Source organism: the organism of the source record quoted next, unplaced genomic scaffold (genome assembly GCF_019419815.1).
Source record: "Pyrus x bretschneideri cultivar Hongxiangsu unplaced genomic scaffold, Pyrus_bretschneideri_v1 Contig19, whole genome shotgun sequence".
Taxonomy (NCBI): domain Eukaryota; kingdom Viridiplantae; phylum Streptophyta; class Magnoliopsida; order Rosales; family Rosaceae; genus Pyrus; species Pyrus x bretschneideri.
The window spans coordinates 6912187-6938221 of record NW_025999490.1 but is presented as its reverse complement, the minus strand read 5'-3'; the positions used below and the strand labels follow the sequence as shown (position 1 = coordinate 6938221).

General features: G+C 37.5%; 6 protein-coding genes across 7 annotated transcripts; 2 read left to right on the top strand and 4 right to left on the bottom strand.

Moving 5' to 3' along the window:
- Positions 1–1245: 1245 nt before the first annotated feature.
- On the bottom strand, positions 1246–2517 carry LOC103944341 (major latex allergen Hev b 5). The gene is made up of 2 exons (XM_009354814.3): positions 2358–2517; positions 1246–1997 (listed from the first exon to the last, which is right to left on the bottom strand). The coding sequence occupies exons 1-2, from the start codon at positions 2370–2372 to the stop codon at positions 1515–1517; spliced, it is 498 nt and encodes a 165-aa protein (XP_009353089.1). The 5' UTR covers positions 2373–2517; the 3' UTR covers positions 1246–1514.
- Positions 2518–6791: 4274 nt separating this feature from the next.
- LOC103944424 (ER membrane protein complex subunit 3) lies at positions 6792–9871 on the bottom strand. Its single transcript, XM_009354920.3, has 8 exons — positions 9626–9871; positions 9416–9509; positions 8655–8774; positions 8514–8562; positions 8213–8312; positions 8046–8107; positions 7848–7906; positions 6792–7142 (listed from the first exon to the last, which is right to left on the bottom strand). Exons 1-8 carry the CDS (start codon positions 9775–9777, stop codon positions 7056–7058), a joined length of 723 nt encoding a protein of 240 aa, XP_009353195.2. The 5' UTR covers positions 9778–9871; the 3' UTR covers positions 6792–7055.
- A 1008-nt stretch (positions 9872–10879) lies between these two features.
- Positions 10880–14034, bottom strand: LOC103944522 (transcription factor rlmA). Of its 2 annotated transcripts, XM_009355026.3 has the most exons (6): positions 13438–14033; positions 12438–12552; positions 12130–12301; positions 11818–12047; positions 11415–11559; positions 10880–11269 (listed from the first exon to the last, which is right to left on the bottom strand). In XM_009355026.3, the coding sequence occupies exons 1-5, from the start codon at positions 13920–13922 to the stop codon at positions 11434–11436; spliced, it is 1128 nt and encodes a 375-aa protein (XP_009353301.2). In that variant the 5' UTR covers positions 13923–14033; the 3' UTR covers positions 10880–11269; positions 11415–11433. The 2 variants fall into 2 exon arrangements, with proteins under 2 accessions (XP_009353301.2, XP_048438479.1); XM_048582522.1 differs by lacking the exon at positions 11415–11559 and having other exon boundaries at positions 13438–14034.
- Positions 14035–17384: 3350 nt separating this feature from the next.
- On the top strand, positions 17385–19315 carry LOC103944617. Its single transcript, XM_009355114.3, has 3 exons — positions 17385–17617; positions 18528–18749; positions 18855–19315. The coding sequence occupies exons 1-3, from the start codon at positions 17405–17407 to the stop codon at positions 19062–19064; spliced, it is 645 nt and encodes a 214-aa protein (XP_009353389.1). The 5' UTR covers positions 17385–17404; the 3' UTR covers positions 19065–19315.
- A 1931-nt stretch (positions 19316–21246) lies between these two features.
- LOC103944709 (rho GDP-dissociation inhibitor 1) lies at positions 21247–23928 on the top strand. The gene is made up of 5 exons (XM_009355213.3): positions 21247–22114; positions 22231–22297; positions 22888–23106; positions 23224–23348; positions 23541–23928. The coding sequence occupies exons 1-5, from the start codon at positions 21866–21868 to the stop codon at positions 23616–23618; spliced, it is 738 nt and encodes a 245-aa protein (XP_009353488.1). The 5' UTR covers positions 21247–21865; the 3' UTR covers positions 23619–23928.
- An 824-nt stretch (positions 23929–24752) lies between these two features.
- LOC103943855 (F-box protein SKIP23-like) lies at positions 24753–25835 on the bottom strand. The gene has a single exon (XM_009354219.1). It carries the CDS (start codon positions 25833–25835, stop codon positions 24753–24755), a length of 1083 nt encoding a protein of 360 aa, XP_009352494.1.
- Between the last annotated feature and the right edge of the window lie 200 nt (positions 25836–26035).

The following is a 26035-nucleotide window of genomic DNA, read 5'->3' as shown; positions in this document are numbered from 1 at the left end:
AATCAGAGGACCAAATTACAAAGAGATTGTAACCCCAAAATCATTAATACAAAATATATATTTTGTACACGTGTTCTTGTCTCTCTGGTTTCAGGAAAAATTCGTGTTTACAGTCTCACAAAGGAATCTTGAGCCGTATGATGCGGAAGTCTCATGTATGGTTTCTTGAGAAAGGAGTGGCTACCTACTGGAGCTTCGACCAACTAGGCAAGGAACAAGATATTCAATCAACAAAGCAAAAAACCGATACTACCACAGTCTTCACCAAGACAGCAGGAAGGAAGAAAGTCGAGACAGAAAGCCAAGACAGTCATCTAGGCATTGGAGAAGAGGGTAACATTGATTCAAGAGAGTCTAGAGTGTTGAGAGTTGTCCCACGTCGGTGAGGGACAATGTTTGCTATGTGCTTATATGGTCTTGGGTTACTCCCCATATGGCCAATTGGTTTTATGGTGGAACCTCAATTTCATCATAGAGATCTTATGGGGTCCAATAGACTAAATTAGCACTTCTACCTATAAGAAGCTATTATAACCGGATTCTAATCGTCCATAAGAAATAAGTACTTATACTTTATACATATGTTTTTTCATTCTTTAGAGCTTGCTCTTGTTGGAGTTGTGGCTGGGTTTCAGAGACCCTAACCCCATCTGCAAGATCATGAACCGTGTACTCCAAAATCCGAGTGGTTGGGTGGTTTTGTGATGTCGAGTTTGCTCTATTCTCTTAGAAAGAGGGCAAGGGTGTGTGGGAGAAAGAATTCTAAAAAAAATGAAGGGGCGTATTGATATTGAATCCTACATTGATAAGAGGATGGATCTTGCATGTGTTTATAAGTAATTGCCAAGGCATAAATGTATCCAAGAGCAATATTCTCCAGAGGAAAATCACTTAAATCAGTGAGGTTAATTTAAAGATCATGTCCAAGGAAGGGTGCATCGAATCGCCACGAGCCATCCAAAACAATGGTTCGACGGCCAAAGCTTTTGGAAGCAAATTAGCACTGAAAAAGTGCATTATGTTCTTCTTAAACAGCGAAATTAGGTGCACGTAAAACTCAATCAAACTATACGTTTGTTCAACTCTTATATCTCAAACCAGCTTCCTATGGCCGACTGGCACATCAGAACGACATAAAAGGAACTAGCAAAAGTAACATCATGCATTTTAATGTGATGATATGTCATCGATCTCAACATCAGTTCAAGTCCACAGATCCGTCAAATTGTTACAACATAGGATGAATATCATCAAAAGCAAAAATTTCATTCAAAACTGAGACAGATCATATATTTTCACACCATACTAATCACCAAATGCATTACATCATTGTTTCATAGTCATACGGCAAGATGCTTACATTAAGTGGAGATCATAATAATCCAAATGCCAAATCCCATTAATTTAATTTTAAAGCCTTACCTCAATTATAATGTAAACTGAAATAACAAACATAAATGTAGCTGAAAACCCCATCAATTTAAACTTCTCTCATCTTGTCACAAGTTCATCTTCTACTCTTCAATCCTCTCGACTGGAACTTCTGTGGTTGCTTCCTCTGCTGCTGCTTCAACTGCTTTCTCTTCCTCAACTGGAGTAGCTGCTGGTGCCTCAGTTTCAATGGTCTCTTCTTTGGCCTCCTCTGCCACGGCAACACGCTCTGCTGTTATCACCTCTTTAGGCTCTTCTACTTCTGTTTTCTCCGTTTCTACTGTTGGCTTCTCCGCCTCAGCTGCCTCGGCCGCCTTCGCTTCCTCTGCCACCTCCTCCTCGGTCTCAACTTCAGCCGGAACTGGAGCATCGGCTTCAGGAGTAGCTGGTTTCTCTACTTCTGCTTCTACTGGTGGTGTTGTTTCCTTTGGCTCTTCGGTGGTCGGAGCCTCAGGCTCGGTAGCAGCTGGTGCTGCAGCTACAGGCTCTTCCACGGTTGCCTCTTCAGTCTTGGTCACCTCGATTGTCTTTGGCTCATTCTCTTCCAACGCTGCTGCTGGTGCAACCTTTAGCACACAATGTTGTTGAAAATCAGTCATATTTCAGTTGCAAAACTAATAATCCAACAAAGTTTTAAGACGATCTAATATACGTAATAGTTCGTCCAAATGAACGGAGGTTCTGCAAAAAGAACTTCTGATATACGTTATACCGCAAATCATATAATCTTAAGTTCTCAAACGGATCAATTAGCTTTCAAGATTGTACTTGTATGCAAATAAGTGAAGGTATTTCTTAGAGCAAATGATAAATATAAGGAAACTAATTGCATGAACTTATAGATATGTATAAAAGAGCGATCCCAAACCAAAAAGTCTCCTCGCTTTGCGAGGGTAGTTGGGTGAGAATGCCTGTCGTGGCATTACCTCAACAGTGGCCATCGCTATAGCAAATGAAAACTGAACAAAAAAACCTTGGAAAGATGGGAGGAATGAAGGGTGCTTAATTGCTAGTGAGTGAAAGAAATGATCAAATGTGAGAGCTATATATAGATGCGAGAGTGCCTCAACCTAATAAAAAAACTGAATAGGAGAAAGAGAGAGTTTGAGCACTTGAAGAATCTTTTTTGACACCTCATGTCACTGGCCCAGATTAAAAGGACATTAACTTGTCTAGTTGTAAATGCTTTTTGTTTGATTTTTATATATTTATCTAATACTTTTTTGAGGAATATTAAGGAGACTTTTTTAAAAGTGAGACTATTCATGGACTATCCGCCAGTTCATGTTTTTTGTACAATATTTTATAATGTTGACACAAGAATTAACGTTAAATTGTGAAATGACAGATAATTCATGAAGAATCCACTGGAAGAAAATTGCAATGAAAATAAAATATTAGCTTTGTAGACAATGAATTGGAATGGGAAATGGTGGAGGCCATGTCTCATATCAGCATCATATCTTTCTTTTGAGTGGGTTTTTCTGTGTTTTGTGCAATGGGGTGTGTATGTGGCTGACCATCATGCACTCATGTTCTTGTATTGTGCCTTCGTTTCTTTTCCCATTAATTTTTTGTGTTAGTAGGCCTAACCTATCACTAAATAAGCTTAGCCTAGTTTATATACAAACAAATCTTTCCTTTTTTTTGATGCAAAATAGCAAAATGTTTAATAACTCCGTTTAGTCAATACAATACAAGATATACATGACAAATGTGAGTTAGATGAGTCATTATTTAAGCTCTTCAACATCTATAAGAAAATATAAAAAAATCTTTAGATTGGTTCCCAAAATACTAAATGAAAAACCTCCACAAGTTACTTAAATAGTGTCTACGTTTTTAAAGAGAGGTTTAATTCACAATATTAATTTCAATCGCTATGGTTCGATTTTCAAATGAATATGTCGTAATTGTTAACTACATAAATTATTTTGATCAAGTTAATGAATTCGTCCCTTTGCATACTCAGTTCAATCGCATTTTTTGTGTATTGCATTATCAAATACAAAATTCTGAATAAGTATGACATGGGGCCATTGAACATGAAATAAAATAAGCATGTCACTAGCTATAATTCCATTTATTTAAAAATCAAAAGATTCGTAGACAATTAAAAAGAGAGGGTACAAACTTGATGGCATTGTTGTTTAATAGTTAAAAAGGTGGAGGCAACTTTTACTATTTCTAGTCAAATTGTTTTACCATTTTTAAGGTTTCAACTCATCATCTTAATCACTCCGTCCATTGAATTGAAACCAAAAGAAAACAACTCGATGGATGTTGTCAGGATCTTCTTCAGATCTTTTTTGTGGGAATTCGAATGATTAATCAATTGTATTTATTCATCGTACATTATGCAATTAAAAATTATTTTAAAATGTTTATTTAAAATTGAATATAAATAATACTTAATAAAAATTGATCACACAATATATATTAAACGAATATGATCATTTTCCAAATTTGCATTAAGAGAATTCTAGTCATTTGGTCATATCCATCAATGGACGTGAGCCAAACAAAAGAAAACAACCTATCAAAAGGCCGGTGCCTGAGGGGGTGGGGACCCGACATCACGCCCTTACGATCATTACCGTCTCATGCCCGTGTGGGACCAGCATGTAAACAAATCAAGCGCTGCCGTGGCTTGCTTTTCCTTTCCTTTCAGCCCATTCCTCTTGGCTTAGCCTGTTAGGCAAGGCAGGGCAACCGCCCTTTCTAAAGATGAGCGACTGCGTGGGCCCCCGCGGGCCATGGTCTTGATGCTTTCCAGGTCGGATGCTCGTGACTGGGGACCCCACTTGCAGCCGCTTGATGTGAGAAATTTTTAATTGTGATGGGAACACAAGTGCTACATCACGTATTTTAATAGAAGTGATGAGAAATTTTATTTTTTAAGTTATTAAATTTTTAACATACATATCTCATCATTTATATAATGACACATGGTGTATACATCCTCTGTACTGTTCATGCTGAAAAACCTCTCGTCTGGTGTGCCCTACTGGAATACAGTGGTCGCTCTGATTATACCCTCCACTGCACACGTACTATTCTGCCCTCTTGGATTCATCATGCATGTGCCATGCATAGTATACGCACAGAAAAGGACGCATTCGTTATTGAATTTTGATCCAAAAATTAAATTTACTATGTTATTGTGGATCTCTATAACAACAAAAATAATAGTAATACGTACACACGCATGACTCTCCAGATTAACTCTTGATTTTGGACACTAAGTAACAAACACAAACGATGCATTGCACTCGACTTTTGTGCTATCTCGCTCGTCAAATTGATATTTGTTGATGTGATTTGGTTTAGCGGCATTTAATCTTTGACCTTTTGATTTTGTAATTAATTTTCAATATGAGTATTGCAACGCTAATAATCTGATGCTGGTTGAATTAGTTTAGCAACATTCAATCTTTAACTTTGTTGTCTCGTTATTAATTTCTAATACGAATGTAAGGTAAAATTGTCCAATATTTGGTCGGATTCCGAAAGGGAACATCATCTTTTCCAAATTTGTACCGCAAAGTGAATTAGTTGAGGAAAAGCTAAAAGTCGGGGCGGTGGGGAGTGTCCCACACCAAGTGGACCCCGTGAGAATTAGTATTACAAGTGATCGAACCAATAAATATAAATAAATAAATAATTACTTATACCATATTTTTTGTATTACATTTGTAGTACATATTTATTAGAAGTGAGACCTATTTGTATTGAGAACTTTATATCTATTAGAATGGTTGTACAAATATGATATGAATAATGTGGTAAATGTAACATTACTAAAAAAAAATATACAACTTACTACTTGCTTTTTTATATATAAGAAAAGTTCACTTGTGAGTATCTCAAGTTAATCATTCATTGTTATACATTATAGCTTTCTCATGTAGCAATTTGAGATCAACTTGGGATCCACTATGACTGTAGACATGTCTATGCTTAGAAGTTCTTCTAGTCTAAAGAACTAAAAAAATCTTGTATGAGAGTCTGACCAACTAAATGATCAAACTCTCTCGCTAATCGGAGTATGCCGATTACCCCCAAACTGTACAAGATAGTTAGCGCCTATTATACGGTTTTCTAACTTCACTTCTTTTTCTAATTGTTCCGTTCTGAAGGAACGACTAATCAAACAACCCTACTAAAGTTTTATCCTTTAACAAATTAAGCGAGTTTAACAACTTATGTGTTTGGTTACACTGTTACACATCATGTTCTGAATTGATTTGAGTCATTCAAGATGTCAAAGCTTCCATAAGAAGTGGGACCCACGAGTCAACGTCCAGTCACCAATTCCGTGACTCCAAGTTGAGTGTAGGTGTGTACACGTAAGCTTGAGTTTGGCCACTCTGGAAGTGTAAAAGTAGTAAGGAAATGATCATCCCCTTTGCCCATACGCCTGTCCAAATTTCTTTCTTTATTAGCTAGTAGATCATAACGCAAGATTTTAAGAGAAAGACCAATCTTTCGTTTCTATAAGCTAACACCGATCAATTGTGGGTGAAAACGGCAACATGCACTCGAGGTTTCTCGCATACTTGGGTTTCATCTTTACTCTATTTATATCATTTGGAAAACAATTTTTTGACATAAAATAGCAAATTTTAAGCGTGAAATTGATATATTCTGATCATTGTGAAAATTGAAATTCGGCGTATTTTGCTTAAATTGTAAAATTCGAGGGAAACATCCACCAAATCATTCCGGATCATTTTGGTTAGTTTATAAAGAAAAAAAAAACAACAGAACCATCGCTATAAAACTTGTGCAGAGCGATGTAGAGATACTAGTTAATTACATATAAGATTGTCCTCTACGGAAGGGCGGTGAGTTTTAACGTAACTAGAAAGTTTTAATTTGTCAAACTATCTAAAGCTTAATCAGGCACTATATATAGCTTTCGGTAAACATTTTTTTTTTTTCAATCTTTGCCATATATATGCGTTCACTTCTATCCCTTGCATTGGAATTGCAACAGTTGGGCAACGCAAACATCTTTTTCTCCCATTTAATTCTTTCCACTCTTTCGGTAGGCACTCTGCCCCCTTCTTTTTCTTGCATATTTTCTCTTTGTCGATTCAGCTGGTCTACCACAAAAAACAGCGGGCCTTCTTCGAACGACAAAGATTTGTTTGACAATCAAGAACTTCCGAAGTTTCGGGCACTAATGAAGGAAGTGGAAGGCTGCAGCTTCAACTGAATCTTAGTTCTTTCTTCTACTGCATCTATAAAGTTGCAGACCATATTCAAAGCTAATCATGTTAATTAAACTATTTCTAACACTTCTGTTCTTCACCCACTTATTTGCGCTCTCTTTTTCCGGCAAATTTGAAAAAAAATCATTTCAAGAGTTACTTTTCGGACAAAAAGAAAACGAATTACAAGTTACAAGCAGCAATGTGTTTGTTCAACGAAAAAGAGTGTCTTGTTTAATGATCAGAACAAATTTAAGCTTAAGCTTCTACAAACTACCTAGATTTTTTCATAGGTCAACTGACTTTACTGCTGGGTGGACGAAACCCAGGAGTGGAGCACGTGAGCAGAAACGATGCTTCAGTCGAGCAGCCAACTGCATAATCTCAGCCTTCATCTGGCAAGTTTTCTCAATACTGCTTCAGCGCGATGCTCAAATTTGGTAAGGCCCAGTCATGCTGGACTATATCGAGGCTGTCCTTCTCAGCTCCCAAACTCTGATCAATTCAAAAAGAAAACAGCAAAAGCCTTTGAATTAGAATTCGTGGTACAGAGCCACGAGTACTTTTGACTTGGGTCAAATTTCTTTCCAGAAACGTTAAAGCCATATATTTAACAAATAATATGGTAATGCTCAAATACTTTTAATTCAGATTTGCATTTAATTAATCATATTTCCAAATGTTTTCATCCAAAATATTTAAATGTGAACACGATGCACACGAATATCCAGAATAGCAATGGTTGGAACTTCACATGAATGCTTCTTATCAGGTATATCAAACTACAAAAGCACAAGTCTATTAAAGCTACAGATAAAAGATAGTCGTTCTGTTACAAATTTGACCATTCAAAGTGATGGGTGCTTCACATTCTATAAAAAGTTTAATAAGGAGAGGGCATCCATTGTCAAGTGAGTAAGTCGACTGGACGAGCATATAAAGCCCCAACATATTTGTCCCACAAGGAAAAAGGCCTGACCTTAACGTTCACATGACTTGACAATAAATGTACTAAAAGAACAATGGCAATGCATGGATTCCAAGGTCTAAGGTGGATACTTTCAAGAAACTTAGTTGGATAACAGTGCATAAATAGATTTGTCAAACAAAATTAAAGAAAAATAATAATGGAATCAGAAATGTTCAAATATTAATGACTCTGAAACCTTAAGGAGTACAAAAAACTACTTAAGTTCATACCTTTGATGGATCAAAGCCAAAGCCACTCATTTGCATCATTTTCTGAGTATCATCCATGGCTACATAGCAAAAGTTAATAGTTTATCAACCTCCTAGACCATATAAACTCTATCTCATAGCTGCAGTGCTGCATGTGTGAAAAGAGAAAAAACATCCATCTTGGAGGATGAAAAAACAATCATATAAGGAGGAACTGACCATTTTCTTCTCCCAAAATGAGACTGAACAAACCTCTTAATCCAAACAGATTAAGAAAGTACCTGAGAGAATGATTTTGAATAATCAAAGACAATCAGTTGAAAAAAAAACCAAGGGGAGGAAAATGAACTTTACATAACTAGATATATCAAAATATAAACAAGTACCATGAGCGGCTACTGACGTAGCTAACATCAACAGTGCTCAAGTCAATCCCATTCTGCAGCATAGACCTGAACCTTTGAGTAAGAGGAAAGGGAATTTTGGCTGCGGAGAAGACAAGGAAACACTGATCATAACATGATATCTTGAGCCTATGATATGAAGATATATGTCGCTGAAAGTGATTATTATATATTCAATGACAAGCTATTATACAGGCTGAGCATAAAGGAAAGGAAAAAGTTCGATGATAAATTTATGCAAGCATATAACAGAAAAATCGGTTTCAGAGGAATTGAAACATACCTGCAACAAATCCAGAGAAGAAAAAATTGACCCATGCAAAAGTAAGAGTCTGGCCAACAGACAGGTAGTCATAAAAAAATAGTTCCCATATCTGACAAAAATAAGTCAAATTACAGTACAATCTCAAGCAATTCGAAATACCTGGGGTATTATCATGGACAGATTTTTCTTCATCATATCCATGGCCATGTTGGGATCAGAGAACATTTGCGCTTGTGGATTCTGTGCCTGACCCTTAGGAACAATTAACAGCCCATTTTCCTGCCAGGTGAAACATGTTTGACGCAAGTATCAACAGAATGACAACAAGAAATAGCATACTACAAGCTAGTTTCAGCGAATCTTCTGTAAATGAAACCTTGAAAAGTTAATATAAATCGAAGTTTTGACACCAAATCACACAAAAGGCAATGGAATTTTAGTAAATTAGGAAGCATTGAAATTTAGTACAAAAAACACTTCAAGAGCTCAATTGGAGAAAGGAAATAAAAACTCATCTATCCACATGCCCTGTTCTAATTGATTCGTAGTTGTGAGATTTCGGAAAGCTACTCTTCTCCCATTACAAATTCAGCTAGCTTAGTTTTGAAGTATTGGGTTTGAAGCGCTTTCCTCTAAAGTGTAATGCTCTAATTGACATACTCATGGGTTTCTTTCTATGTGAAAATCCCATGTAAATTCTCATATTCATCTGCTCATTACAATAAACTATGCTGTAAGTTTTCGACAACAAAAGGAGACGAAGAATTCTCGTTGTCCGACAACTTCCAATTTCCAATCCAGATTACATAAGCCCAATGCTAAACTCTAACTCATCAAAAAGCATGTCAATTTGAGTGCTCTTAAAAAAGAAAAGAAAAAAAGCATGCCTAATTAGCAAACAAGAAGAATTATTAGCAAACCTCGTTGTTGTAATACAATCGGCGAGCACGAAACGACTTTGGAGGTATGAAATTAGCAGCAGCACGTAAATTCCGAGCCCTAATAATTAATTGCCTGAATTCGAAACGAAAAGCAATTTCATGAAGTCAGACATATTAATATATCCCAAATACATACACATACACTTACATACATACAGATCCATGTAGTATAGTAAGCAAGTGTAATACCCTTCTTTGACGATTTTGGCATCGGGGACTTGGTTGGAGCGCATGAGCTTGGAGACGAAGTATCGGAGGACGCCGATGAGGACCATGACCACCGAGAGAGGGATGAGAACCCAGTCTCTGATGGCTGTGTCGAGCACCAGATCTGCCGCCATCGGACCTTCGCGGGCAGTCAGAGCAATCAGAGCAAAACGAGTCTTTGGGTGCGCTCTCTCGCTCTCTCGCTCTCTCTCTCTCTCTCTCCTGGTCTGCCTCTCGTGTCAGGAATGCGAAAGTGAAAAGACCAAAGGCGGAGCGGGAAATTGGTGTCCTCCGTGGAAAGTCAAGGGTATTTTGGTATTTAAGCATTGGTTGGATTCATTGATTGACTGACCCAATGAAGAGAGAGTAACAGGCCCAGCCCAATTGTACTCAAACCCAAAATCTTTTCCGAATACGGCACCAGCCCAAATATTTTTCGAAGACTTAACATGCATGGTTTACTCGCTTACGACCTTGCATAAATGCACAAGAGAAGCTTACTTATAATTGAGACACTACTTTAACGGTATCTCAAATTATTCGTTCATATTCGTGTTTAATTGATTTAAAAATACCACCACAATATTGTACCAGTTGGTACTTGGTAGGTAGTCAATTAATAATTACATTCATCTTCTTTTCAGAAATGTGATGTTTATGGAACCACTCCTCCATATTGGACCCCTTGGAGTCATTGACTGATAAGTTGGGTTATAATATCTTTATGTTTATAGTTTCTTCTGCTTATTATTCGTTGCAGAAAACAATGCAACACATATCTAAAATAATATTTGCCGCACACTATTAGTTCATATCATTTTATCTATTTCAAAACTTTAAAAATCAATAAAAGATAGTTTCGGGATCTAATAAATTGTAGAATAAAAATCAAAGATCTAGCAACATTTTTCTTAGATGCCATGAAAGATATTTTCTAAAACTAAAAATTTCATTTTTTTTTCCACAAAAAGTGTAAGTTATAAGTCACGTTTTCAAATCAATTTGAGAATTTTTACAAGATTTATTATTCTCGTCGCACCACATGTTTTATAAAATTAATTTAGGACGTTATAAGCCAAAAATTACCACGTTTTTCTAAAACTAAAATCTCACACTTTGTTTTCATAGCGCGTGATGAAACACCACATTTTCGGTACAAGTGATGAGTAGTTTTCAACTATTATTCAATTTGAATTGTCCAAAATTCATTTACCATCAAGAAAGCCAGAAAGCAAATAAATCAAAGTTAAAATAGGAACTCAGTGCGAGGTAAGAAGATACAAAAGTTGCCGTTAAAACTAACATTTACTGCCATCTATGGAACTACAAGGGTCCTTCCACGCTGTACAGAGCTTCTTATCAATCTGTCACAGTTATGGTTAGGAGAAGACGACTAAAAAGAAGTAACCTAGGCAATGGCATAATCTAAGAAGCTTGTTGCCATTAACCCACAGCATATAGCAATCCTAGATACACATAACCACGACATGTAAGACCGCGTAGCACCTAACCACGTCAATGCACAAAAAGCGACGACGAAAAAGAAGAAAAAACGGATATAAAGAAGTGTTCTTTCCTATCTTTCCTATGAATCAGAAGAGAACAGGTCACAAACGTCCTACGCACCTGCAAAAGAATAAACAGACCATTTCATTGATTGTCTAAAACACTTCGACATTGATACGCAGTAAACTAAGCTAGACAGTTTATATTCACACAATTTCATTAAGAAATAAATGAGAAGAATTAAACAAATGGAGCTTATACTAACCAGTCAACACTACCAGAAATCATAATTGTTTGAATAAATGATAGCGATCTAACATCTCGTGTATCCCCAAAGCAGAAATGCTTTTGCATCCAAGAAGTTCATGGAGCTTTGTGTCGCAATATATCACTGTAGAATTTAAAGGATCCTATGGAAATACAAGTAAAGCGCCATTGTAAGTCTTATTTCCAAATGCACTTTGATGGGGAAGAAAGGTTCAAGCCGAGCAAGGTGGCAGTTAAGCAAGTAGAAAGGTATGGAGAATTACAGCACACACTAGCTAAAAGCAATCCAGCTGGTGATTGATAATGGAATAATGGAGAGATAAATACAATGTACCCAATAAAATAATCATCTTAGATCTACGAGGGAGAGGATATACAAAATTCAGCACTTGGATACTTACCTCCAAACGGTTAACCTTTACATACTCCCAAACAAGTCTTCTTGCCTCAGATAGGAGCATCTCCCTTCCTCCAAAGCCCAAAAAGTTAGCTAGTGCTTCAGATATTCCTACAGTGGGAGACCCTGGTTGCGGTTGCGGTTGCGGTTGCGCTTGTGGTTGAGGTTGAGGTTGAGTACTCTCAGTTGTAGACTTGGCCTCTACCTTCAATCGTTTAGCTTGACTTGGCTCTTCTGCATATACAGAGGAGAAGGATATAAAATTCATCTAGCCATCATGAAACAGTATCTGTACCAATACTTAGTGTTTACGTACTGTTAGGTCCAAGGGGTATAATATGTTTAGATAGCAGCTTATTCATTTTGAACATGTCAGTACAGTCTGTCTCGAATACCACACGCAAGGCATCGTCACAAATTATCTTTCTCTTATTACTTGGATCTTGGAGGTTGTTTTTCCTTATGTATGCCCAGAGCTGCTTCACAATCTGAAATAAGCAAAAATCAAATCTTAATACACACCCACAAACCTACATTAAGATTTACCGAGCAAAATCTGAGGCACGTCATTGAACATAATAAGTCAGCAAAAAAGACAATACAGGTTTATTTGGGAGTAATAACCTCAGTCCTCGGCAAGGCCGGTTCACCAACAACAGCCTCAAGCTCAGGTGAGACACCACAGACTTTGTTAAGACCCCCTGGCCCCCCTCTTCTCTTGGTTCCAGAAGACGGAGCACTGCAGTAACATTTCGGAACTCAAGCATGTCAGTTCATCCGTTGCAGCATGAAATAAAATGAAGCACAATAGATTACTTGCAACTTCAAAACAACAAGATAATATTTGAGCTATAGGTGAATGAAAGGATGATGCTGCTTTTCCCAATAGTTAATTCCAAAGCCTATTAACAGGATGAAACTTTAACCCACTAAACCTCCAAACTTAAGCAATATTAACGCCCAACCGAATTAGTTTAATTAGCCACCGTTAATTAGAGTGAAACTCTTACTAATTGACCCCCTACAGTCCTACTAGTTCGTATTTCACGTTTTTGGCAAAGGGACAAATAACAGCATTTTGAGTCTTTGACCTTTATCCGAAAGACAATTCGTCAGCGAAAAAGGTTAAATGTTTCCAATCACAATACTAACTGCTTTGGATTTTTGGATTTTTTCACCCAAAACTGTCGTGGGGGGTGGGAATTAAAAAAATAACTGATTTTGAATGTTTACTAAACACAAAAAATCTGGGAGCTTTTTTTCAAAAAATTTCAGCAGTACCAAACTGGTACTAAGAAGGGTTTAAAGGCCAATTTCAATATTTTTGTTCCCTCATTTGTTACAATCGATTTTCACATTAGGCTCAATTTACCTGAAAGAGAAAACGTTTAGTGAGAAATAGCAATTAAGATATGCAAATTAGCAAATTTTGGTGGAAGCAAACAGGAAAAAAAAAGTAGAAATTTCGAAAAATTTGAACTTAACGAAATGTTGATAATTGCAATATCTAGGAACATGGGCACCAATGATTTTCTTAAACATGCAACCTTTGAAATGTAAAGGAAAGCAAAACCCTAAAATCCACACTTTCTAATTTCAAAATTTGAAAAAATGAAATCCGAACCTCTCTTTGGGGGTTTCCGGGGCGGATGTGGGAGCATTTTGGGGGAAAGCCTCGGTCTTCACAGGCAGAGGCTGAGGCTGGGGCTGCGGCTGAGACTGAGGCTGAGCGCGTAGTTGCTGATGCGGCGGTGGCGGTGGGTGGAAGCTGTGGGGTTCGGTGGCGAGGTGGTGGGAGTGGAGGGCAAACTGGGGAGGGAATTGTTGGGGGAGGAATTGAGGGTGCTGGTTGTGAGGGTGGTGGCTTTGGGGGTTGGGGTTGTAATGGAGGGCAAAATGGGCTTTTGGGGGTTGGGGTTGTGGCAGTTGGGCGTAGGGACGGAGGAGGAAGTTGATCTGGTCGCGAATGAAGCCGGCCTTGTGGGAGAGGTCCAACCCTAGCTTGGCCTCGAGCTGCTGAACGACGCCGTTTACGGAGGCGATGTCGTTAGGGCCTGATTGACGGAGCACAGTCTCCACACCTTCCGCAATTTCTTGGTCCGACGCCATGGCGCTACATATAGTAACTGAATAAACGGAAAATCAAACGCCCTTCAATGTCTCTCTGTCTGCTCTCCCTCTCTCTGTCTCTCTCCTCCTCTCTCTGTCTCTCTCTACTCTCAACCACTCTCCACTCTCTCTTATAATTCTTCAATGACGAAAATATCCCTTTGTGTTTGTTTTGTCAGCAAAAAGTCGGTAATACCCATTCTTTGAGATAGAAATTATTGGAAAAGGGAAATGATATTTAGGCGCATTTTTTCCTTTGTGCACATTTTGTTTAATTTTTCTTCTTTTTACTTTATAAACTCAAAAGATCATAAATAATGAAGAGTGTGTATATTCAAGAAATAAGGGTGCGAGAATTAAAATTTTGAGAATAAATAGAAAAAAATATTTGTCACCTCTAGATCTTTACAAAACTTATACTAAAAAGTCACTGTAGCGGTATTTAAAATTAATTATACATAGTATGAATGAAAAAAATAAACTTGTGAGAATAACTTATTTTAAAATAAATAGAAAAAATATATATTCTTTTTCACCTATAGACTTTTACAAAAAATATTTATTTATATCAAAATATTATTATAACGATATTCAAAATTAATCATATCTTATTACGTATTTAAACTTTCTTCCAGGATAATGCATAATTGTCTTGACATTGTCACTACTGCATCTCTTCTCGTACACGAAAAATCATCTCCTTCTTTCTCTCCTAATTTAATTTTTGAAAATAATAAAGTACCCTTGTTGTGTGTAAAAGATTTGCGGCAAATATGTCATCTGCAAAAGTTAAAAGCCGATTTTCTTTCTTTTTCCATTTTTGCTGTTTTCACTTTCAAATTAGGACAAATTAAATATAAATGGATAACGAGGTAGAGAATAAAACTGTCCTGTCTATAGATACAGAAACCAAAGTTGATGATTGAATTAGTGTAATACACCAATCAGAAACGGCTGATGTTTTACTTCATCGGAAAATTTTTTAGTATGTTCTAAACACGTCGTGGTATACCATACATTATAAAATAAATGGAGAGAAAATTTTTATTTTTCAAATATCTTTCTATTTATATAATAACATGTAGTATAACATTTCGTATTTCGGACACATTGAAAGACCTTTCATTTGCATCGTGGATAAGAAAAAGGACAAGATCGAGGATCCCAAATATCCTAAAATCATATCAATTCATCGTACATCGTGTTGTCAGAAATTATTGTAATTTTTTAATTTAAAATTGAATATAAACAATATTTGATGAAAATTAATCGTACGATACACAATAAACATATGTTATCGAAGAATTTCCGAAATCCTCACAAAAAAAAAATCCCGTGAGAATTCTCACAAGGAGATCCTCTCTAGAAGGACAAATGTAGTCAGGAAAACAAGATTTATGGTTTTGACTATGGACCGTTTGATAGGGATTGGTGTGGTTTGGTCAACCACTGTTGGAAGTTGTCGCTTGATCCGAAGGTGGAGAGAGTAGTTTGAGTTATCTATCAGTAGACACACCATGTTCAGATCTTTACCTACCACATAGCTCTCTTTCCGTGTGGGATCACTTGCAATGTACCACAGCAGCAAGTCTCAAGTCTAATCATACTTGAGAGCCTGAGAGATATATGCTTCACTACTACGTAACAAGCCATTCTTGGCGTTCAAAAAATGACAAGAAAAACAAATTCATGCCGGATATTATGTAAAAAACGATAGGAAATAGTTGCTATGTTAGATAAGAGAAGCGACAGCATTGCTTCGTATCAAAAAGGTTTTTTATGTCAGAGAGTAGTCTTAATTTCCCACTAAGATGAAAAATGCGTGAAATTAAAATAAGAGCAATCATGTTAGATAAAGGATTTTTTGATGCAACAAAATTAAGCTAATTTTGTAGTAGTACTTTACTAGTGCCACACAATTCCTAACCCATGAAATTGAATCGAGGAATTCGATAAAATGTTGACCCAACATGGATACCGATCCAACTTGAACGTAAAATAGCAATACGCTTTCATTTACGGTCCAACCCAAAGTGTGATGTTGACTAAAAAGAAGGTTTGTAATGCCGTGGACCTATGAACGTTTTATGGCTTTTATGAATATTTGCATTAACATTTTGAGATAATTTATAAGAGGTGAATTATTATGGTGGTTAGATATTTTGTCACATTCCGGTCCGGGACGGATCATTTCCCGAGTCCGCTCTACCACCTTAGCACGATATTGTCCGCTTTGGGCTTACCATTCCCTCACGGTTTTGTTTTTGGGAACTCACGAGCATCTTCTCAGTGGGTCACCCATCATGGGATTGACCTAGCCCCCTTCTCGCTTAACTTCGGAGTTCCTACGGAACCCGAAGCCAGTGAGCTCCCAAAAGGTCTCGTGCTAGGTAGAGATGGGAATATACATTTAAGGATCACTCCCTTGGGCGATGTAGGATGTCACAATCCACCCCCTTTAGGGGCCCGACGTCCTCGTCGGCACACCACGACTAGGGTTAGGCTCTGATATCAAATTGTCACATCCCGGCCCGGGGCGGATCACTTCCCCGGCCCGCTCCACCACCGTAGGACGATATTGTCCGCTTTGGGCTTACCATCCGGCCCGGGGCGGATCACTTCCCGGTCCCGCTCCACCACCTCCTCTGGGCGATGTGGGATGTCATATATTTTCTCTTTAATTCATTATATTTTACGGAATTTTAACGAATAGCTTATAATACTGTTCATTTTAAAGAAAAATTATATTTTTATATTAAAAAGTCAATTCTGGTACTATTTATTTTACCTTTTATTTTGTCCTTATCGTTAAAATTCAAAGTGTTCAATTCACTCGCAACAAGTAACAGTTAATCACAATTCAATATCATAAAAACATCTCTCTCTTGTACTCGTACGAGTTGAACATACTCTCTTTACTCATACGAAGATTGAAAACCGTTAAATCAATTGATAATGTACAATTCACTTGCAACAAGTAACAATCAATCACAATTCAATATCAAAATTTACTCGCAACAAGTAACAGTTAATCACAATTAAATATCATAGAAACATCTCTCTCTTGTATCCATACGAGTTGAACATACTCTCTTTACTCAAATGAAGATTGAAAACTGTTAAATCAATTGAGAATGTACGCTTACTATTCTATTGTTTAGTTTGTAACTGTGTTTGAGCAAGGTAAAAGCTCCACTATTATTTTCGATATCCTTATATTTATTTTTACCTAATGTAATGTACCATAAATAAATTCTAACTTGCATGCGAAATAATAAACACATTCTTGAACCAACCGACTTAACCTACGTATGCGTATTAATTTCGACATTATACTACCAATTAAGGTAAAAATGAGGAGTCCTTGTACCCAAAGAGGAAAAAGAATCAACACAAAAAAAATAGAAAAAAAAAATATGAAACGCAGCGTTTCAATGTCAGGTTCTCCTAACGTTTAATACAGGAGAAAAACTTGGTAGGAAATGCAAAAGATGGCGCTGGTTCTTAACCTAATCCCGCCATCCCAAGCGCAAACCCTACTCCTTCAGTCGTCGTCGTCCTCCTCCTCCTCCACTCGCCCACTGCCGACTGTCATTTCCCGCCCAAATGAAGCAACCCAAGACTGGAATTCTCTGCTGTTCAAGCTCAAGTGCCGCGGCAGGTTCTCTTGTCTTTTCTCAGACAATCGCAAACAGGTCCCAAAGTTCCCAAATTTCAATTCAATTTCCCCCTTTTGTTTTCTAATATCCCTGATATGTTATACTGCATTCATTGGATGGTTTTGAATATTTTTTTAACCGGGAAATGAAGAACCTATGTTTCTAATTTGTCAGAAGAGACGATAAAATTACCTAATTTTCAGAATTTTGACAGCTGACAATGTGAATTGTGAAGAATTTTAGACAAATTGAGAAATCAGATTCAGTTGGGTTTGTATTTTGTTTGGCAATTATGCGTTCCTTAATGTTAGTTACTCAGTGATTATGTTTTTTTCCTTCTCGTGGTATCTGTCTCTGCTTTGCCATTTTCCCTGTGCGGTTTGAGGAACTGCGTACTCAGTTAATGTTGCATTTGAACGGTCAATTATGTCCGGAATACACCGCGTTCTTTTAGTGCCCGAGGGAAGTGAGATTAGTGAGTTTAGGAGCAATTTATGCATTGAGTTGAATTCTGAATAAAAACTGAGTATTTGGTGGTTTGAGCATTCACTTTGTTGGAGAATTGTAATAAAGAATCAAGTGTTGTGAGCAAGAACATTATTTCGTACAATTATAAATATGTGGATGATTTGCTTTACAAAAAACTATACAGATGAAAATTAGGCATTTGATCCTTAATGTAGAATACTTGAGTACATAATACATATGATTTATTGTTATATTCTCTTTCCCCTTTTTATCATTCGCCGAGTCCTTCTTTTCTTTGAGTTAATGGTGCACACAAAAGGTTGTTCTACTCAGCTTGCGGAAAAGCTTATTTTGCCTATAATGTTCTTAGGATTAATCAAGGGTTATGGTCATGATCAGTATAGTTGTCCCTAACACCAATTTAAATGCAGGTTTCTCTTTCGTGTATGAATTTAACTTAACCATTGTACGGTTCCAGGACCAAGCTAGGAAAGCATTAGAAGGTGCACTTGGTGGAAAGAAAGATGAATTCAAGAAATGGGACAAAGAAATTAAGAGAAGGGAGGAGGTGGGTGGAGGAGGTAGCAATGGTGGAGGGGGATGGTTTGGGTGGGGTAGATGGTTTGGATGGTCGAATGACGGCAATTTCTGGCAAGAAGCACAACAAGCAAGTCTTGCTGTGATAGGTATCATCATGATGGTAAGAGATTTTCTTGTCCAATTTATAGGTTCAACTCAATGCCATTGTGTGGTAAATATGTAGGCCTCTCTATTTCTCTCTCATGTGCTTATTGTTGATTTTCAGTATCTCATAATTGCAAAGGGAGAACTGATGCTTGCTGTCATCTTCAATCCGTTGCTATATGCCTTGCGAGGGACTAGAAATGGGTTTGGTTTAGTAACGTCTAGAATCTTAAGGAAGACAGCACCAGATGGCCATAATATCTCGATGAAGGAAGCCTACGGCACTGTCTCCGCTAAAGAGAGCGTTCTGAGAAAGTGGGGAAGTGACTAGTGAGTGATGATTTTGTTTCAGGTTTGAGATCACTCCCAACATGCATTGAGAATGTGACCACTATATTTTGTATCTCAAGTCCAAAATGTGTTTAATTCACCGCAATGCCGAACCTTTGATCAACCTAGGATTTTTGTATGTTAGCTTTACAGGCCCTAGCATTCTGAAATAGAACACATGACTGAACTCAACATAAAATGTTATTTTGTTCGACCTTGTGTGCAGAATGAATCAGTCCATGTTCTTTTCTATGATACTTGGATGGATAGGTTGGAATTCGTTATGGGCACTTAACAAAATTTCCAATCCACTGTGATACTGCGCTGGTAATCCTTGTAGTTTACTCGAATTTTCACTTTTATTCCTATAGCATTTTTGCTCTATTTTGTCGTAGTTTTGTTTTGTTTTCACTTTAGTCCAATTTGTATTTTCACTTTTATTCCTATAGCATTTCTGCTCCATTTCGTCATAGTTTTGTTTTGTTTTCACTTTAGTCCAATTTGTCAACTACAGTTGATTTTTTCCATCCAATATAGACTATCTAGTGCATATATATAGGAAAATTAACTAAAAGTCCAAAAAAAAACTTTAGTTTTAATGAAAAATGACAAATAAAGGTGTAGTGAATATTATCAGGGAAAGATAAAAATATGATTTTTCGTTAAAGGTGAACAGTACCGAGTGTTTCGTTAAAGCTTCCTATATATATTTACCTGAACCCAAGTTGGAAGAATTTTGCCTTATTTGAGGAATTAGACAAACCATGCTAACAGAATTAAACTACGAGGACAAAAATGAAAAGAAAGCACTACACAAGAAAGTAAATTTTTGAGTAAATTATGGGGACTATGAGTAAATCAGCGCTGACACCACTTAGTAGGATAAAGTTTTGTGATCGTTGTATAAGTACACTTCATCAGAAAAGCAAAAAAGAAAATGGGCAAATTGCATTTGCTGCCATCGAATTTTGAAGGACTGCCCAGATTTAGGCACAAAAGCTCGGATAATCAAGGAATTCACGAAAGTCTTGCTCTCTGGTAATTTGAATGACCGGCTTTGTGAATTCAAATTTGAAATCACGAAATATTCCAAACACGTCGTGGTCTCCCCCATAAAGTCTTGAGTTTTATTTCATTGGCTTATTTCACAATCATCCGAGCTGTATTTACTTCCATGAACACCTAGCATACGCTTTATTGTTTGTCAGCAGAGAGCCACCCTTGTATTGGCAATTTATAGCCAGTATTGAGCACGATGGACCATCCATTGGGGATACAACTGTAGCCGTAGTCTCAATCAATTATCTACTGTTACGTCAGAAATTGACGTGAGTACCACTGTATCATTAGCTTTTTTATCACCGGAAATGCATTTTCCTACCCCAACTTTTTCTGATAAATGGCCTAATATAAAGGTTGACCAGATTCCAATAGTAGGGTGCAATCATAATCCAATCATTGCTTTGATTCCTCCGCGTTGGATCCTCTAATTTTTTAAGTAGGTTTCAATTTCAAATAATTCATAACCACGAGCTAATGGTCCAGTGGTAAATGACGGATTACGAGATTGTCTTAAAACTAAAAATTGGAGGCTTCGGATTCGAAACTCATTGTTGGTGTGGAAGCCAGATTTGTGGTCAGAAGGAAGCTGAAATGTCTCTGTAAGTATTCCCAACTCCCGAGAAAAGTAGATAATTGTGACTTGCCACCAATGTTCCTTTTTTAAAAAATAAAATAAAATAAATTCAAATAATCCCCTGCCAAGAAATCTAAATCCATCATCAGGGGCTGACCTCCCAAATTATTTGAAAATACGGCCATGCTGCTCATGCACGGAAAATGATCTGCCCATGAATTTTATAAAGCATTGTGGGGCTGTATAGTGCCACATTATTAGTCACGACTCACATATCAATTAACAAATAAAATTATACCATCTTATGGTGGTTTCAAATTCCATCAATCATTCGCACATATAAATAGGCTATTTGATCATGATACTTATTTGATCGATCTCTTTTATTTGCACCTTTAACTGAAAGCTACAATTTTAAAAAGTAATAGCTAACGAGTAAACATTACACCACGACCATTTAAATGTAAAATAGACTCGAGCTCAGGTGCTTAAGCGAATATAATTACATTATGTGCTCTAACTAATATGATTATGTACATGGCACGTCCAAAAACGCATGATGAAAGTGTGAAACTAGGAAAGAAAAAAATCGCACAAGAAGAAGGGGTCAAAGTTGCTATCTTTGGTCGACCTTTCTTCGGCTTTAGCTTGTCTCATCCGATGTTTTCGTTTCTGTGTTTCAAAAATTGAAAAGCCCTCCTCGAATCCTGGTCTTCGTGGAAGCTAGTGCTGCAAGAAGTAAGTGACCCTCACGATCTCTCCACCCTTCTCTCTCTCTCTCCCCTCTCTCTCTCTCTCTCTCTCTCTCTCTCTCTAAATTTCGGATCACCACACGACCATTCCTCTCTCCTTGAACACTCCTCCTCAACAATCCTTTCTCTCCCACCTCCGCCATCTTTTTCTTGCTGCAAGGTTTTTCCTTGTTGGGTTTTTCTTAATCTTCTGTCTCCTTTTCTGGGTTTTAATAAATTCCCTCATATTTTATTGGGGTTTTATCTCCCACATTTCTTGTTGTTTCCCACAGGGATTCTTCCAAGTGGGTGTTTTGTCTTGTTCTTTTTGTTTATTTTGTTCTGTTTTTTCACTTTCTACTTATAATACTTTGGTCATTGGGTCTACATTCTCTGTGCCCTTCGATCTTTTTGTTGGGGGTTGATGGCCTGTTGATGTCTCTGGCCGTTGGAGTTGTTTCGAGTTCCAAAAACATGGGGCTGGATGATGAAAACACCGCCGAGGTCTCCGACAAGACGGCGAAAACTGGTGGGGCAAGTGCGGATCAACCGTCCACAGGGTTGGTTAGAGAACCCAGCGAGGGTTCCCTCTATCAGACCGAGGACGAGGACGACGATGACGAAGTAAAGAAGATTGAGTTGGGGCCTCAGTGCACTCTCAAAGAACAAATTGAGAAGGACGCGGTTCGTGTTTAAATTAATTTTCTTGTCTGTGTTTGAAGAATATGGTGTTGTGGTTTTGTTTCTGTCTAATGTTGTTGTTTGTTTGTTTGTTTGTGGTGATAATTTTGGGGTTTTAGGACGATGAGAGCTTGAGGAGGTGGAAGGAACAGCTTCTTGGGAGTGTAGATGTTAATTCTGTTGGCGGTAATCTTCATAACTAGCCAAATTCTTTTACTTTCGAGTTCCTTTTTTGTCAAATGGATAATGGGGCATCAAAGTGTGTAAATTACTAAATTTTGAATTTTCCCTTTTAATTTACAGCTAAAGTCCATAACTTTATGACTCCGCTTGATAACCATTTCAGTTTTTAGATTTTGGAACTGAAAACGAACTTTTCGTCAACTAGAATCCTATCTTTCATGTATACATCAGAGGTCAAACATGTTCTATGCTGCGAAAAACTGTAATTTTTAATATTTCTGGCTTGATTCGTACATTGTGCGCTTGATTAGTGCAATGCGAGTAAATTTTGGTCTAAACTAATCTTTTGATTAGGTTAGTTAAAATCTGCTTCATGTTTTAGAAGGTATATAAGTTGTTTGCATGCTTTTGCTTTATATCTTTATATGTTTATCGATGCATCTTCAACGTTCAGTAAAAGAGATGTTTGTAATGTTTGATTAATTTCTCTCCGAATGTTTTCGTTGTATGGATATGACACTGATTTTGGCTAGCAATATGCGGTCTTTATGTTTTCTGATTGAACTACTTTGTGTTTCTGTGTGTTTGTGCAGAAACTCTAGAACCAGATGTTAAGATCATGAGCCTTGCAATTAAATCCCCTGGCAGATCTGATATAATTCTTCCGATTCCTGAGAACGGAAATCCCAAAGGGTTGTGGTTTACTTTGAAAGAAGGTAGCCGTTACAGCCTCGAATTCACTATTCAGGTCAGCAATAACATTGTTTCAGGTCTCAAATACACTAACACAGTCTGGAAAACTGCTGTGAAAGGTACTCTCTCTCTCTCCCCCTCTAACACACACACGCGCATATTCATATTATGTAACAGCATAGATAAGCCTTAAGGAGTTTCGATCTTTTTGTTCTCACGGATTATTTTCTTCGCAGTTGATAGCACAAAAGAGATGCTTGGAACATTTAGTCCACAGTCAGAGCCTTACACACATGTGTTGCCTGAGGACACAACCCCCTCGGGCATATTTGCTAGGGGATCTTATTCAGCTCGAAGCAAGGTAAGTTAAACCGGCGCTTGATGTTTCCATAGCCTCAGATCTTTCAAAGCAGATTCAGAAAACCGTACCCTTATGCGAAAAGAATGAACAAGAATGAAATACATTAGGATTGTGCCCCCACTATTGAAAGCCCTCTTGGACATGAACTCCGCTCACTGTCTCACATTTTTCCCTTTTACTTTTGTGGCGCAGTTTGTTGACGATGACAATAAGTGCTACTTGGAGATCAATTACACCTTTGATATCCGAAAAGACTGGCAATCGGCGTAAAAGTCTATCCGTTTTATCGATTTGTTGTCCATTGTTTTCCCAAGCTGAGATGATCTGCATTAATTCGTTGTAAACCTGTGAAAAATATTCCACTGCTTACTAGGTGTATGTTGGTTAACAAATTGAGCTTTGCTTGCTTTGGCACAACTCTCCTTGTTCTCCGGGATTACAATTGTTTGTATGATTAACTTAATTTTCTCGTGTTAATTGACTGCTTCCGTGAGGAATTTAATGCTGAAAGAAATGCGGTGAAAAAATATCAGTGGGGATGTGGGCCTTTCTTACCCTACATTCTCAGATTAGTAGTGAAGTTTCTCCCTCTCATTGTTCCACTCAGTAATAACCTCATAAATCTTTAAACATGGCAAATTTCTCGGTTTTGCTCTTACGAAGAACAAAAGCGTAAGTAAACTACGAGCTCGTTTGGAAGTGTTTTTAAAATAGTTGAAAACTCTTTTGGTGAAAATATTTTTGAAACCAATTCTTAGTTAAAATACAAGTGGATCTTGAAAAGTAGTTAAAGTGTTTTTGGAACCCAAAAACATTTTCTCTAAAGTCATTTCAGTTATTTTAAAAGTACTTCTAAAGGAGTCCTATGATTTCAATGATCAAACCCCCATATTTCTCTTTCACGCATTTAAAGGTACTAACCAAAATAACGAACTCTCTATTCGACGACCTGCCCTGATATAGATAAGTGCAGAGTGTACATTTCTCTATTGTTCCAAATCTTTCTCTTCTTTCTTCTTCCTAGTTCGTTTCCTAGTGTACATGTTTTTGTGTTAGAGACAACATCACCATTTCGTTTTTAGTTTTGATTTCTTGTGTTAAAGATAGAGTGCAAAGACATGGGAGAAAGTCCCTTCGGCCGGGGACATTCAATGTACACTAATTTCTTCACACTTTTCACACTCCTTTTTCCATATACTTTTCATTTATATACAGCACTAAACTAATAAAAACTAAAATTAAAAAACGGAATGATTTCGTTAACTGACCCACATGCATAGAATAGGGGTACAACGGAGGATGGGATTTCATAGACTCATCTATCGGTTGGCATTTCTGGAGCTCGTGATCTACATGGCCTGCATGCCTGAACGTACGGTTTAGGGTTTTGCACATCTGTACCATTTATAAGCTAGGCTCAACCCACAAATGCGGAGCTAGGAAATTGAGTGATTCTTTTACGTACGACTCGACCTTTCCATCTTCCATGTTAAAAATACCCATGTCCTCTCCTTGTTGACGTTGAAGTGGACGATTCGTGTAATATATGCAATTTGCTTTACATCCGTAGTTTGACGCCTCAGCGGAAAATGAAGAATTACAACCTAGGAATAGACTTCTGTTTCCCAAGTTTTTTACCTCCGAGTTCGACCAATTTCCATCACTCATTGGCACCTCAAAAACCCTAAAGTACTCAATGGTTTCTATAGGACACTTGACGAGCAACAAGGCCCCCACCGATTCCACAAGGTATAGTTTCTCAATGATGTAAGGGCTTTTAAATTCGTACGGCAACCTTGGGACAATAACCCTTGTTTTTGCTGGCGCCTTAGGATCTTCAATTTCACATACACAGATTTCGCCGAAGTAGTCCACTGCATAAAATTTTCCCTCATAATAAGTTACATCGAAATACAGTCGATCATTTGTTTTCGACGAATCTATGACGTTCCATTGTTGGTCGCCCAAGCCCGGTCTGCAAAATGCGAGTCTTTTACAACTATGAATCATGACAGTATAATCCGATGTCCATGAAGGGCTTGATGACAAGACGAATTTCCCAACGATGAAATCACCAAACAGTTTTCGATGTTCTTCTTTCGAGTGAAGATTTTTAAATGTTTCAACGTCTGGAAGCTCAATGCACATATGATTTAAAGGATGCAATAAATTAACTTCCGAATCTTTATCAGACTGAGTCATCAACCATCCTAGGGAAGAATAAAACAACTTTCCCGTAACTAATTCTGGCATATTTTGTTTGAAAACCTTGCCATGTTTCAAGCTGTAAAACTCACGGGCGGTAGTGCCCTTCTTCTCCGGAAGCATAAGTAATGGAACTTGATGTGTTCTAGTAAAGTTTTCCTTGGTCGCGGTGGATTTCCATGATCTACAAACCGCACCAAAAACAATAAAATCCTCCAAGAGAAGCACTCGCTTGGCGATGGAGACGACGAGATCAGGAGGAAGATCGGACCACTGAGCCATCAAGTCTGTAACTCAAAGAAACTGTTTAAGAAGAAATAACGAGAGGGTTGAGACTAATACGGGAGGTTTGTAAATTGTGGCTCTGCCCTGTGTCTACACTCCTGAACTATATTTATATACGCTCTATTAGATTCCTTGTAGGTTTTTGCACTTCTCCTTTCCTGTTTGTTTGTTTGTTTTTTTTTTTTTTTTTTTTTTTT